At 44.2% G+C, this 15,273-nt stretch overlaps 1 protein-coding gene across 7 annotated transcripts in view; it reads right to left on the bottom strand.

The window, feature by feature from the left end:
• Nucleotides 1–15,273, bottom strand: part of LOC143782318 (uncharacterized) — a 356,201-nt gene that overhangs the window by 327,921 nt on the left and 13,007 nt on the right. For all 7 annotated transcript variants that reach the window (XM_077269673.1, XM_077269669.1, XM_077269670.1 and 4 more), the window contains exon 2: nt 295–363. In XM_077269673.1, coding sequence (XP_077125788.1) covers nt 295–363 — 69 coding nt within the window. The remainder of the gene's footprint in view (nt 1–294; nt 364–15,273) is intronic.

Here is a 15,273-nt window from a genome sequence, read left to right as displayed (position 1 = left end):
TTTAGTTTATAACGGCTGGAGGGGGTGACAGTGGCCCTTTAAGTTCAGGTGCGTCTTATAGTTCGCAAAATACGGTAGTTTTATAGTTCGGGTTTTTACAAACACGTACTTCCTCCAATTTCTCAACAATGAAAAGGCCTCCCCCAATGCTGACCTTCCTGATACTTCCTGGTGTTCAAATTCATGATCTGATTACCAGGTTTAGGGGGAAAAAAACTAACTAAATATTACCTGAATACTGAACTTAGGTAAATGCATTTGTATTTAATAAAAACTACTATATGTTATACTTACACTGTGAGACGCCTTATTGTGAGTACCCAAAGCATGTTCAGTGCTTATTGTTTCATTCATATTAGAAGTCTAGGAAAAGAAAACATATTTCAGTAAATCCAAGCCTGAAAAGTCAACAAACACAAGGTTGTAAATACTTATCTAAATGAAACGTACAAATATTTATTTTATCAGCTTCTCAGGTTAAGCCCTACCAGACATCTGCTGTACATATACGGCACAGCGGGAAATGTACGGGGGTTTGCCAAAACACATGTACAGCGCAATGATCACAAGCAGAGCTGGCAAAATCATTAGAAAGTGTCAGCTATACATTATAGCCAACACAAAGCAGTAAGGCCTGCGATTGGTGCTAGCGCCAAGTGAGGGTGTTCAATTCTTCTGATGTCCCAGTCAATAGCGACAGCTGCATCCATTTGCTATATGGGGAGGGGGCTCGCTCTTTGCTCCGAGCAAAAAGCAATTGCGGTGCTCCGATGGTCTCCACAGTGACCTCAGGCTAATGGCCGCGTAGTCATCCAGCTATGGTGGCCTGTAACGTTCTGCCAGAGCACAACCTGAAACGCTTCCTGCCTGTGTAAGACCACTCCCCATGTACTCCTTCAGCCAGCAATTAAAGCGAATCTGTCAGCAGAATTTTGCTCAGTAAAGTACAGACACTGTCAGGATGTCGCTATTATAGTGATTAAAATTGTACCTGGAGTGATTAAATCCGCCGCCAGCGCCACTTTGATTAAGTTATTTGTTTTTTTCTATCCCCACAATAGTATATGCAGTATGTAAAATAGGGGGCAGGTGATCATTGAAGGATCAGTGACCTGTGATAAGCCCATAAAGGTGCATAAGTAAGCAGAGCACTACATAAAAGTTCCCTCTCACAGGCCGCCCCAGACTCTCATTAACTGAAAACTGCCAATACAGATTACGGTAATCACAAGATCAACCAACGTATCATTTTAATCAGTATAACAGAGCCAACTTGACACTATCTGTAGTTTACTAAACAAAATTCTGCTGACAAGCTCACTTTTAGGTTTTGAATCCTTTCATCCCATCCTTTCTTGAAACTCCCCAGTTCCTACATTTCCTCTATTTGTCTACTATATCCAGCCCTAATCATTACATTGAACTTTGTTCTTTTGCCATATCTTTTCTTTGTTAGATATTGTTATTTTGGCTGAATTCAGTCATTCTGTTTCCATACTCTGACAACCTCTTAATATATGTCAGCTTGGATTGGACTTTTTTATGGATATCTATTAGTACCCTGTAGTATTTCCTTAGTACGCTTATGTACATATATATCTATAGTTCACTGATTTCTGTAACTTTTTTTTGCACTTTACATAGGAATATCATTTTTTTGGTTCATTTTTACGTGACTTATTATAGCGTCTGTCGGTTGTATGTATGTGGCTTTGTTTGGTCACATGATTTAGATTGAAGGCACATGGTTGATTTGGTGTGCTTATGATTTGAGTTTGGTCTAGATTTATAATTCTTGTGCCTATTGCTCTATATACAGTGGTATGTAAAAGTTAAAAGAAAAACATATTTGAGTTGAAAAAAGCAAATGGGATGGGAAATAGGATTTAAAAATTTCTCAGGCTCATATAATATGACCACAATGAACACGGAACTGATTACATAGGTATAGTCCACCAATTAAATCTGATAGGTTAAATAAATATGACCTGCAGGAATTTCCAGCAGCCAATACCGTGCACATACAGTGGAAATTAAGCAGTCTCAGTTGTCTGTTAATAGATTTCTTACTGCTGGGAAGATAACCGTTCAGATCGGCAATTTCCAAGTTTTCCAAGACGAGGTGCGATGAGTAGAAAAGTTCTGCAAGATGATACCGGAGAGCTACCAACTGACACTGCTTAATTTCCATTGTATGTGCACGGTATTGGCTGCTGGAAATACCTGCAGGTCATATTTATTTTACCTATCAGATCATTGGTGGACTATACCTATGCAATCAGTAGCATGTTCATTGTGGTCATATTATATGAGCCTGAGCAATTTTTAAATCATATTTTATAGAGCCACGACAGCACCCACTGAGAGAGCGGATCCGCCCCTAGGAACAGGAAACCCTACGGAGAGATAAAAGGGGCGGTCCCCCTCGCTCCCACAGTTTGGGTTACAGAGATTGCGAGGAACCGCCCACCTGTTTAAGTAGGTCATTCTATATTATCATTTTATCTTAACTTAATTACATATATTTACAAGAACCAATCACCCTTAATAGTGCTCATATGCAAACTAATATATAAGGGAGGGAAGTGAAGGGGTGCTGTCGTGGCTCTATAAAAGAGCCTTACCGGTACGTAATCCGGTGTTTTCTCTTTGCCACGACAGCACCCACTGAGAGACTTTCAGAGATAGTTATTTGGGGGGGGATTATTGTGTTAAGAACTGATCTACCGAAACACAAGTCAGTGGAGGCAGATAGATCTAGTCTATAGTGACTATAGAAGGTAGTAGGAGAAGACCAAGTTGCGGCCTTACATATGAGATCTATTGGAACCTCTGCCCACTCAGCCCAAGATGATGTTATCGCTCTGGTGGAATGTGCCTTTACAGTCTCAGGTGGATCTTCCCCTTTAGACGAATAGGCCAGGTATATTGCCTCCCGAATCCATCGGGATAAAGTGCCTTTTGTAACACCAGCTCCTTTCCTTTGACCCTGAAAGGAAACAAAGAGAGCCCTGCTCTTCCTCCAGGCGCTAGTCCTGTCTAAGTAAGTCATTAAAGCCCTTTTCACATCTAAGGTATGGTACTTCTCCTCTTCCTGATTTGTAGGGTTATTATAGAAAGTAGGAAGAAGAATTTCTTGAGATCTATGAAATTTAGTACACATTTTAGGTAGGTAGGTAGGAAGGGTCTGTTTTCAGGACAATTCTATCTGGAAATATTGACATACCCTTCTTGCCGATACTAAAGCGACAAGAAGAGCAGTCTTGAGGGAGATGTGTTTAATGTGAGCTGAGTGTAAGGGCTCAAACGGGTGATCTGTCAAGGCTTCAAGGACTAGATTAACATCCCAAGGAGGTAAGTGGGGAATTTGAAAAGGTTCTGATCTCTGGCAGGCTGAAATAAATCTGGCTATCCACCTATCACCCGCAATGTTGTGACTATACAAGGCTCCTAGTGCAGAAACTTGTACTTTTAAGGTACTAACTGAAAGGCCTAAATCACGTCCTCTCTGGAGAAATTCGAGAATGATAGAGACCGGAATTTCATTTGACAGGGCTGATGGATAGAGGCTTAAGAATTTTTTCCACACTCTTACATAGATAGATGTAGTGGATCTTTTTCTACTTAGCAATAAGGTATCAATTACTTTATCAGAGAAGCCTCTTAGTTTTAACAGCTGCCTCTCAAATTCCAGGCTGTCAACCGTAGTCCCTTCACATGAGGGTGGTTGAAGGGCCCCTGGAAGAGAAGATCCTGATCCTCTGGGAGAATCCACGGCCTCTTTTTGTAACTATCCGGAAGGGGCTGGATACATAACGCACACTGCTTGTGTTTCGTCTTTTCAGTTTTCTTTGCCTAGGGTGTATAGAAGGAGAGGGAACAATAAGCAGCCTATCAGGGTAGATGCACACTCACCCCAGTGAAGCTGTCTGTTTAAGGTACCGACTGACGAGGAAGAGACTGTGGCAGAGAAATAGCTCGGTCCGACTTCTTCCTAGAAGATCCGCTCTGATTAGAGCGACTGCTGCTGCCACGGCTGCGTGGGATGGTTGCGGTGGCTTCCACAGAAGGCACCGCAGAGTCCTGCACGGAATCCATATTGGACGCCGGAGAGTTAGCGCCGGTGTCCTTTTCACATGGGGACCGCCATCTTCTTCCGGTTGAACCCGGAAGTGCTAATCACTTCCGGGTCGCGGCCATATTCTATGCACCTGCGCTGCCACCGGCATCAGCGCAGGTGCCGTCCACCTCCTCCCTCACCCCGGAGTTTACCGCTGCACTCCCGGGGAAATACCGGAGCTCCACGCCGCATGAGCGCTCGCCCAGGCGCAGCGCTCACCATACCTCGGAGCTTGGTCCCGCAGACGATCCGGGTGGATTTCCATGAGCCAGGAACCCCTGCAGTTCTGGCCTCATGGTGCCTGCCAGCAGAGGGGGGAAGCTGAGAAGAGGACCCCATCCAGCTCTGGAGCCCTTGCCGTCCTCACAGGTAAACTGCGCAAGCGGCATCCAGGCTAGGCATCCTCTTCTCCGTGGATTCCCATAGGAACAGGAAACCAAACTGTGGGAGCGAGGGGGACCGCCCCTTTTATCTCTCCGTAGGGTTTCCTGTTCCTAGGGGCGGATCCCCTCTCTCAGTGGGTGCTGTCGTGGCGAAGAGAAAAGAGGTTTTTTTTGACACCTTGCACCACTTTTTCATTTACCTGTTTACTGTTATGTAGAAGTTGTTACACTCCTGGTCAAAATTACTGTTACTGTGGCCAGTTAAAGAGAAATTGTCAGAAATTATGAAGTTTTTTTTTTTTTTTTTTTTTAAATGACGTCTTCTGTGCTCCAGTGTGCTTCGGGGTGTGACATGGGGACAGAGTCTTCTTTTTCTCCACCCACCAGCATCCTCTGCTTCTTGTGCAGGTCATTGGTTATTCAGTATATATTAAGAGACTCTGCACTCAACTTAAGTGATCATGTAATTTAAATGTTGTCCACACTACACTATGTTCCAAATTATTATGCAAATTACATTTTTATCCGATTTTCCTACAGGGTTGGTGCAAATGACAGTCAGTCTAATAAAAGTAATCACCCATTAGAGTATACATCGAATTTTATTGAAGAAACCTCCCAATGATAACAGTATAATCTCCAAAATGAATAAAACCTCAAAATGCACTGTTCCAAATTATTAGGCACAGTAGAATTTCTAAACATTTGATATGTTTTAAAGAACTGAAAATGCTCATTTGTGGAATTTGCAGCATTAGAAGGTCATATTCACTGAACAAAAAAGGTCATTAACGCCAAAACATGCTAACAGGCCAAGTTACATGTTAACATAGGACCCCTTCTTTGATATCACCTTCACAATTCTTGCATCCATTGAACTTGTGAGTTTTTGGACAGTTTCTGCTTGTATTTCTTTGCATGAAGTCAGAATAGCCTCCCAGAGCTGCTGTTTTGTTGTGAACTGCCTCCCACCCTCATAGATCTTTTGCTTTATGATACTCCAAAGGTTCTCTATAGGGTTGAGGTCAGGGGAAGATGGTGGCCACACCATGAGTTTATCTCCTTTTATGCCCATATCAGCCAATGACTCAGAGGTATTGTTTGCAGCATGAGATGGTGCATGAAGATGATTTTGCTCCTGAAGGTACATTTCTGCTTTTTATACCAGGAAAGTTGTCAGTCAGAAACTCTATATACTTTGCAGAGGTCATTTTCACACCTTCAGGAACCTTAAAGGGCCCTACCAGCTGTTTCTCCATGATTCTGGCCCAAAACATGACTCCTCCACCTCCTTGCTGACGTTGCAGCCTTGTTGGGACATGGTGGTTATCCACCAACCATCCACTACTCCATCCATCTGGATCATCCAGGGTTGCTCAACACTTATCAGTAAACAAGACTGTTTGGAAATTAGTCTTCATGTATGTCTGGGCCCAATACAACCATTTCTGCTTGTGGACACTGTTTAAGGGTGGCGGAATAGTAGGTTTATGCACCACAGCAAGCCTTTGAAGGAGCCTACACCTTGAGGTTCGAGGGACTCCAGAGGCACCAGCAGCTTCAAATATCTGTTTGCTGAACTTGCCTGTCAGAAATCTTCCTCATTATGCCTTTATCAGCACAAACACATTTGTGCTCAGATACAGCCACAAATCTCTTAACAGTACCGATGATCACGCTTAAGTTTTCAGGAAATTTCTAATATTTTCATCCCTTCACCAAGGCATTACACTATTTGATGCTTTTCAGCAGCAGAGAGATCCTTTTTCTTTCCCATGTTACTTGAAAACTGTGACCTGCTTAATAATGTGGAACATCATTTTTAAGTAGTTTTCCTTTAATTAGAATCCCCTGGAAAACCAATTATCACATGTGTTTAAGATGGATGTCAGTGAACCATTAAGCCCTGAGACACAATATCATCCACGAGTTTATTTGAAAAACAAAACAATTAAATCTTTATGACACATCAAATTTGCATAATAATTTGGAACACAGTGTAGTAGTAAGTAAAAGGTTTCGGTCTTACATCAGACCTTCATCAGTTACAGGACAAAGTAAGGTTATTAGATCAGGTGGACCAATAATCTTGGTTGGAGATCACTAGATCATTAAACATTCCGTGACCTGAAGAAGTGGGGCAAGGGTTGTCAGACCTGTGCACATATAGGGCTAAGTGCAACGTGCCTCAGTGGCATGTGCGGACATGGTGTCCTGGGAGGACCAGCGGTGGACAGTGTCTCAGCAGGGAGGAGACGCTTGGAACAACACGATCACATCACGCGATCCCCCCGTGAGCGTGGCTGATCACATATGATGTACTATCCCGTCGATGGCCAAACGGGATCAGGTCACCTCGACGGGATAGTATGTTTAATGTCAGAAAGGGGTTAAGTGACACATCAGCATTCTATTTCAATATACTAGTTGGCCCATGCAAAATTTTCGCACATTGGTTGTCGGGGGCGCAGGTAATTTAAGGAAAATCAAGCTGGTCAGATATAAATGTATTTAATGAGATATATATGTGTATATATGTGTGTGTGAGTTTTCACGAATATTTTAGCCCTTGGATCTATTAGATGTCCATTTTGCAAGCTGGCGAGAAATCCATGGAAGCGGCAGGTTCCGGTGGCAAGGATGGTATGCGAGAAGGACCTGCCATGACGTCACGGTCATGTGACTGCGATGTCATCACAGGTCCTGCGCGAGAAGGACCTGCCATGATGTCAGTGTCATGTGACCGCGACGTCATCACACCCTGGGACCGGAAGCTCCCGCCTGCACCGCACACAGGCGACAGAACTACAAGGGGCCCTCGGAAGGTGAGTATATGTTTATTTTTTATTTTTTAACCTGTGACATACGTGGCTGGCCAAAATACTATGTGGCTGGGCAATATACTACGTGGCTGGGCAATATACTACGTGGGCTGTGCGATATACTACGTGGACATGCATATTCTAGAATACCCGATGAGTTAGAATCGGGCCACCATCTAGTTGTACAATAATTGGAAATACCGTATATACTCGAGTATAAGCCGAGATTTTCAGCCCAAATTTTTGGGCTGAAAGTGCCCCTCTCGGCTTATACTTGAGTTACGGTCGGCGGTTGGTGGCAGGGTCGGCGGGTGAGGGGGAGAGAGGTCTGTCGCATACTCACCTGCTTCCGGCGCTGTCCCTGCCTGTCCCACGGTCTTCGGGTGCCGCAGCTCTTCCCCAGTTCAGCGGTCACGTGGCACCGCTCATTAAAGTTATGAATATGGACTCCACTCCCATAGGGGAGGAGCCGCATATTCATAACTGTAATGAGCGGTGCCTGTCACCGCTGACAAAGGAAGAGGCTGCAGTGCCCGGAGACCATCTGTCCGGGATAAGGAGCCAGGGACGCCGGGAGCAGGTAAGTATGTCATTTACCTGTCCGCGTTCCACACGCCGGGCGCCGCTCAGTCTTCCCGTCCCCTTGCTCTGACTGTTCAGGTCAGAGGGCGCGATGACGTACTAGTGTGCGCGCCGCCCTCTGCCTGAACAGTCAGTGCGGAGAGACAGGACGCTGAGGAGCTGCGGGCAGCAACTAGAGGTGAGTATGTCTTTTTTTTTTTTTTTTTTTATTGCAGCAGCATTGTATATGGGGCACAGCTTTATATGGAGCATCTTATGGGGCAATAATGAACGGTACAGAGCATTATATATGGGGCACAGCTTTATATGGAGCATCTTATGGGGCAATAACGCTTGTGCAGCACTATAATGGGGCAAGTGACTGCACGGAGCATCTTATGGGGCCGTAACGCTTGTGCAGCATTATAATGGGGCAAGTGACTGTACGGAGCATCTTATGGGGCCATAACATTTGTGCAGCACTATAATGGGGCAAGTGACTGCACGGAGCATCTTATGGGGCCATAACGCTTGTGCAGCATTATAATGGGGCAAGTGACTGCACGGAGCATCTTATGGGGCCATAACGCTTGTGCAGCATTATAATGGGGCAAGTGACAGTACGGAGCATCTTATGGGGCCATAACGCTTGTGCAGCACTATAATGGGGCAAGTGACTGCACGGAGCATCTTATGGGGCCATAACGCTTGTGCAGCACTATAATGGGGCAAGTGTCTGTATGGAGCATCTTATGGGGCCATAACGTTTGTGCAGCACTATGTAGGGCAAATCTCTCTATGGAGCATCTTATGGGGCCCTTATTACCCTTTATGCAGGATTATATGGGGCATATTTTAATATGGAGCATCTAAATGGGGCCCATCAAACTTTATGGAGCATTATATGGGGCTCCTGATTCAATATGGATATTCAAAAACACTTAACCTACTGATGTCTCAATTAATTTTACTTTTATTGGTATCTTATTTTACTTTTGAAATTTACCAGTAGCTGCTGCATTTTCCACCCTAGGCTTATACTCGAGTCATTAAGTTTTCCCTGTTTTTTTGTGGCAAAATTAGGGAGGTCGGCTTATACTCGGGTCGGCTTATACTCGAGCATATACGGTATCCCTTAAAAAAAAAAAAAAAGTATTAGCTTTAGATTAATTTACCTTTTTTTCCCCTACGGTTGGATTTTTTTTTTTTAATTTTTGCAAGGTTGTTTCCACCAATCTCTCCCATCGGGAAACAATGTAAAGTCTGAGTTAGGTCAACGCTGCAGTTTTTTGCTTGGAACCAGAGGTGACTCCAGGTCACCAATAAGCTGCAACCTTAGAAGGAAGATAGACTTTTCAGTGACTGTCCAATAATACGGAAAATCTGATGGTTCAGAACCTCTCCGGTCCCTTTTAGGCTGCATTCATTTATATCTTCAGTTTTAAAGCTGAAGTCTTAAACAGGTAAAGTTTTACTTTTATTCTACTTCCACATACGTAGCAAATATTTTATATGTTCCTGCCTGAAATCGGCTGGGCAAAGAGTTCAGCAAGCTTGAAAGCCCCAAGGCAAATATTTGGATTTGTTTCAGCCTTGTGGTAGTATGCTTTGGGGTAGTTTGGTGCCACCTGTAGGTCATTTTTCCTTACTGTGGTTTTATGAAAATCAATGTTTAAAATGTATTTTGTTTGGCTATTTTCTTGCTGAAGGGGGCAAGTTTACCTTTCAAATGGTGTATCATTTGTGTGTGAGTGCAGTATGAACGGAGATGCAACGTAATCACCGAGAAAGTAGTTTTCACCCACAAATGGGGTATTGGCACACTCAGGAGAAATTGCACAACAAATTTTGGGGTCCATTTTCTCCTGTTACACTTGATTAAAAAATTTGGTGCTAAAAGATGATTTTTGTGGGAAAAAAAAAATTTGATTTTTAATTTTCACGGCTCTACTTTGAAAACTTATATGAAGCACCTGGGGATTCAGGGTGCTCATCAAAAGTCTAGATAAGTCCCTTGAGGGGTCTAGTTTCTAAAATGGGGTCACTTGTTGGGAGTTTCCTCTGTTTAGGCACATCAGGGGCTCTCCAAACACGACATGGCATCCACTCTCGATTCCAGCCAATTTTGCGTTCAAAACATGAAACGGTGCTCCTTCCCTTCTGAGCTCTGCCATGCGCTCAAACAGTGGTTTTCCTCCACACATGGGGTATCAGCATACTCAGGAGAAATTGAACAAAAAATATTGTTGTTCATTTTCTCCTGATACCTTTGAGAAAAATTAAAAAAAAATTGTGTCCTAAGTAAAATTTTTGTGAAAAAAAGTTAAACATTCATTTTTTCCTTCCACATTGCTTCAGATGTTGTGAAGCACCTGAAGGGTTAATCAACTTCTTGAATGTGGTTTTGAGCACCTTGTGGGGTGCAGTTTTTAGAATGGTGTCACTTTTGGGTACTTCCTATTATATAGGCCCCCTAAGTCACTTCATATGTAATGTTGTCCCTAAAAAAAAAATTGTTTTGTAAGTTTTGTTGTAAAAATGAGAAATCGCTGGTCAAATTTTAACCCTTATAACTTCTTAGCAAAAAAAAAATATTTTTCAAAAATTGTGCTGATGTAAATTAGACATGTGGGACAGGTTATCTATTAACTATTTTGTGTGACATAACACATTGATTTAGGGACATAAAAATTAAAAGTTTGAAAACTGTATGTCTACAATGTCTAAAAAAAAAAAAAAAAAATGCAATCTCAGAATCACCGGGATCTGTTGAAGAGTTCCAGAGTTATAACCACATGAAGTGACAGTGGTCAGATTTCAAAATTAAAGGGAACCGGCATTAGGGGCTTATTTACAGCATTCTGTAATGCTGTAGATAAGCCCCCGATGTATCCTGAAACATGAGAAAATCGGTATTAGTCTTACCGGTAATTATGTTTCCAGGAGTCCATACTGACAGCACCCAGGAGGACGTCCTCCTCCTCCTTGCTGGGACAGGAACACACGAGAGTTCAAATATCCGGTACCTCCCACCGATCCTCAGTGTTGTAACAAGGACCAACTCATGGAATGATGCAAATAAAAATTTTAATATTTGAAACTCAATACACAGAATATATATAACATAACTCTGAATATATATATGTAATTTATAATAGATATGGGAGGGAACTACCGGTGCTGTCAGTATGGACTCCTGGAAACATAATTACCGGTAAGACTAATACCGATTTTCCAGGACGTCCCTCCTGACAGCACCCAGGAGAAGTACCAGATCATCTCCTTAGGGTGGGACTACCGCTTGGAGGACTTTCCTCCCAAAAGCCGTGTGGTGACCAGACATAACATCAAGCTTATAATGTTTACAGAAAGTGTCTGTCCTGGCCCAAGAAGCGGCCTTACAGATCTGCTCTATGGTAGCTCCCGCACGCTCAGCCCAAGAGGCAGACACCCCCCGGGTAGAATGGGCTTTTAAACCTGGAGGAGGGGATAAACCCTCGGACTGATAGGCGTGAGAGATTACCGCAGTAATCCAACGGGCGATAGAGGCTCTAGAGGCTTTCTTACCCTTATTTTTCCCCCCAAATAAAATAAAAAGGTTAGAATCTATACGCCAGGAGTTTGTGGCCTGTAAATAATCTAACACTCCTTGCCTAACATCGAGAGATTGCAGAGCCCTTTCTTTCTCGTTGGAGGGGTTATTACAAAAGGAAGGGAGAATTATTTCTTGGTTCCTATTTTTTGTGGAAGCTACCTTTGGTACAAAAGCTGGGTCTAATTTCAGTATTAGGCTATCCTCCCTGATTTGTAGGTAGGGATCTCTGATACATAACGCCTGAATTTCTCCAATTCTTTTAGCCGTGGTGATCGCAACCAAGAAGGCCATTTTCCGAGTGCGAGTAGCTATCGGCATATCATCACCCGGAGTGTAAATACCTTTACATAGTGCTCTAAGAACAAGGTTAAGGTCCCAGGCTGGGGACAAGTGCCGGATGGTGGGACGCATTCTCTGGGTGGCCCGAATAAAGCGTATTATCCATGGGTGTGATGCTAAGGGGTAGTCTAGATAAGAACTTAACGCTGACACTTGTACTTTTAATGTGCTAGGTCGAAGCCCCGAGTTGAACCCTTTCTGCAGAAAGTCCAAGATAACCGGAATGTTCGGTGAGCCTGATGCAACATCGGACCTGCCACTTTCTGAACAAAAACGTTTCCAAATCTTCTGGTATATGGCTGATGTAACTGGTTTCCTGCTGCTTTGTATAGTAGATATGACTTGGTCTGATAGGCCTTTGGACTTCAGGATGATCCTCTCAGGATCCAGGCTGAAAGACAGAGTCTGCTTGGATCTGGGTGATAGACTGGACCTTGGTGGATAACTCTTCCGCTGGCAGGCAGAATGACTGGGTTGTCCATTGCTAGTGTTCCCAGCACTGGAAACCAACTCCTCTTTGGCCAATACGGAACTACTAAGATGACCGTTGTCTGATCCTCCTTGATCTTCCGAAGGACAGCTGGAATTAACGCCAATGGTGGGAAGGCGTATGAGAGGGAATGGTTCCATTTCTGACTCAGAGCATCTACCCCTTCTGGACAATCCAATGGGTTCAGAGAGAAGAATCTTGGAGTCTTCGAGTTCCTTCTGCTTGCGAAGAGGTCGATGCTGGGAGTTCCCCAACGAAAGCATAGTTGCCGAAATATGTTCTGGTCCAGTTCCCACTCTGTTGGACACAACTTTTGTCTGCTTAAGTAGTCTGCTACTATGTTCTGAGAACCTTCTAGGTGGATAGGTTTTAGGGAGAGTATCGTGTCTTCGGCCCAGCTGAAGATTTCTTCTGCTAAATCTTGCAGAGGTTGATATCTTGGTCCTCCCTGATGATTCAGGAATGAGACTGTCGTTACATTGTCGGAGAAAATTCTTATGTGCTGGTTTAGTAGGAAAGGGCGATTGTGTTTTAACGCCTGCCATACAGCGTACAGCTCTTTGAAATTTGATGATCTGTTCCTTATGCTTTCTGGCCACTTGCCTTGCAAGATTCTGCCCTGTAGATGAGCTCCCCAACCCCATGCACTGGCGTCTGTAGTGATAACTACATAAGGTGAGGAGATCCATAGAACGCCCACTTCTAGGTTTTTTGTGCGAGTCCACCAATGGAGAGATCTTCGAGTTGGACCCGTCAGCCTCAATGTAGCCTCTAGTGAAGATTTTCGGCGATCCCAAACCGACAGGATTTGTCGTTGCAGACGTCTTGAGTGTGCCTGAGCCCACCTTACACATGGGATGCAAGCTGTCATAAGGCCGAGGACCTGCATAGCCATCCTTATAGAAGCTCGATGCTCCAGTAGGTACTTGACTCGATCTTGAATTATTCTTCTTTTGCCCTCCGGTAAGCAGGATATTCTGCGATTGGAGTCCAAAAGCACCCCTAGGTAGGTTACTCTTTGGTCTGGAAGAAGGCTGGACTTCTGCCGATTTATTACCCAGCCTAGGTGTTCCATCGTTGCTATCGTTTGATTTCTGTGAACTTCCAAGATCTCCACTGAATCTGCTACTAAAAGGAAATCGTCCAGGTACGGGATTATTATGATTCCTTGTCTTCTCAGAAATGCCACCATTTCTGATACAAGCTTCGTAAAGATGCGCGGAGCAGAGGCCAGCCCGAAGGGAAGGCCTTGAAATTGGAAGTGGCAGGTCCGGGTTGGTAGTTTTACTGCGAACCTTAGCAGGTTTTGAGACATTGGGATGTATTGGGACCTGGTAATAAGCCCGCTTTAGATCGATGGTACACATGACCGCGTTCTGATTTATTAGCTGAATCGCTGAGCGGATAGACTCCATGCGAAACCTTTTGTATCTTACCCAGACATTTAACGGCTTTAAGTTTATGATCGTGCGAGTGTCGCCCGATGGCCGTGAGATAGTGAATAGGGAGGAGTAGTGACCCGTTCCTATCTCTGAGTGAGGGACCGGAATGATTACTTCGGTTCTGAGCATGTTTTGTAAGTCTTTTAGAATAGCTGAATCTGCAGTGACGATAGTTGGTGTAATATACCTTTCTGGGGGAGGAGCGTAGAGTTCTATGTTGTATCCCCTGGAGACAATGCTGAGAACCCACTGATTCTGAGTGATCTGAGCCCAGTTTTCTGCGAACCTCCGAAGCCTCCCCCCGATGCCTGTGGCGTCATAGTGATTTATTCTTCTATGCAGGGTTAAAGAAGGAACCTCTGTTCCTGTAGCTCTGTCCACGGGAGCCTCTGAAGGATCCTCTACTGGCCCGACCCTGACCTTTAGGCTCAAACTGTTTCTTGGGAAAGAAGAAGCCTCTCCGAAAGGACTGAGGACGCTTATTTTTGTCCTCAGGAAATCCTTTCTTTTTATCACTGGCCGATTCAAGGATAGTGTCTAAAGTAGGTCCAAACACTCTCTGTCCCGAGAATGGAATAGAGCAGAGTTTGGATTTAGAGGCGTTGTCGCCAGACCATGACCTCAACCACACAGCTCGCCTAGCTGCATTAGATAAGGAACTATTACGAGCTGCAAATCTAACTGATTCCGCTGTCATATCTGACAAGAAGGCCGTTGCCGATTTCATTAAAGGAAGGGAATTTAGTATATCTGCTCTAGGTGTCTTATTGGATAGCTGCTCTTCCAGCTGCCCCATCCATATGTACATTGACCTTGCCACCGAAGTGGCTGCAATGTTTGTTTTGATCAGGGCTGCGGAAGATTCCCAAGCCCTCTTAAGTAATATATCGGCCTTCCTGTCCATTGGGTCACGAAGGCTAGAGGAGTCCTCGAAGGGTATAGCAGTCTTCTTGGTGACCTTCGCAACCGGGACGTCGATTTTAGGGACCTCGTCCCATAGCTTGGCTTCCTCAGAGTCAAATGGTAATCGATTTTTAAAGTCGCGGGATAGTACCAAACGGCGTTCGGCCTCCTTCCACTCCTCTAGGATCATGGCCTTGATATGCTCACTTATAGGAAATACAGTCAAATTTCGTGCCACTAGACCCCCGAACATCAAGTCCTGTCTGGACTGAGGTTTAGATGTGTCTTCTATCTGCATAGTACTTCTAACAGCATGTACGAGACCATCTGTTTCTTCAGACTGAAATAGATACTTCCTGGCTAATTCCTGATTCTCCACTATTTCACCTTCTTCCTCTGCGAGCGAATCCCTGAGCTCGGAATCTTCCTCTGATGAATAATCAGGTTCCCCCTGTATTTCCTCCCGCCTGGGACGCTTACGACCGGGTATGGGACTGGCGGGCCGAGACTGCGACAGGCTGGATATAGAGGCCTGTACTTCTTCCCTTATAAGGGATCTCATCTCGGAAAACAGGGTTGTCTGCTCATCTTTCATGACCTTGGAGGTACATGAGGCAC

This window comes from Ranitomeya variabilis, chromosome 6 (assembly GCF_051348905.1).
Source record: "Ranitomeya variabilis isolate aRanVar5 chromosome 6, aRanVar5.hap1, whole genome shotgun sequence".
In the NCBI taxonomy this organism is placed as follows: domain Eukaryota; kingdom Metazoa; phylum Chordata; class Amphibia; order Anura; family Dendrobatidae; genus Ranitomeya; species Ranitomeya variabilis.
This window is presented reverse-complemented; position numbering and strand designations above follow the sequence as displayed.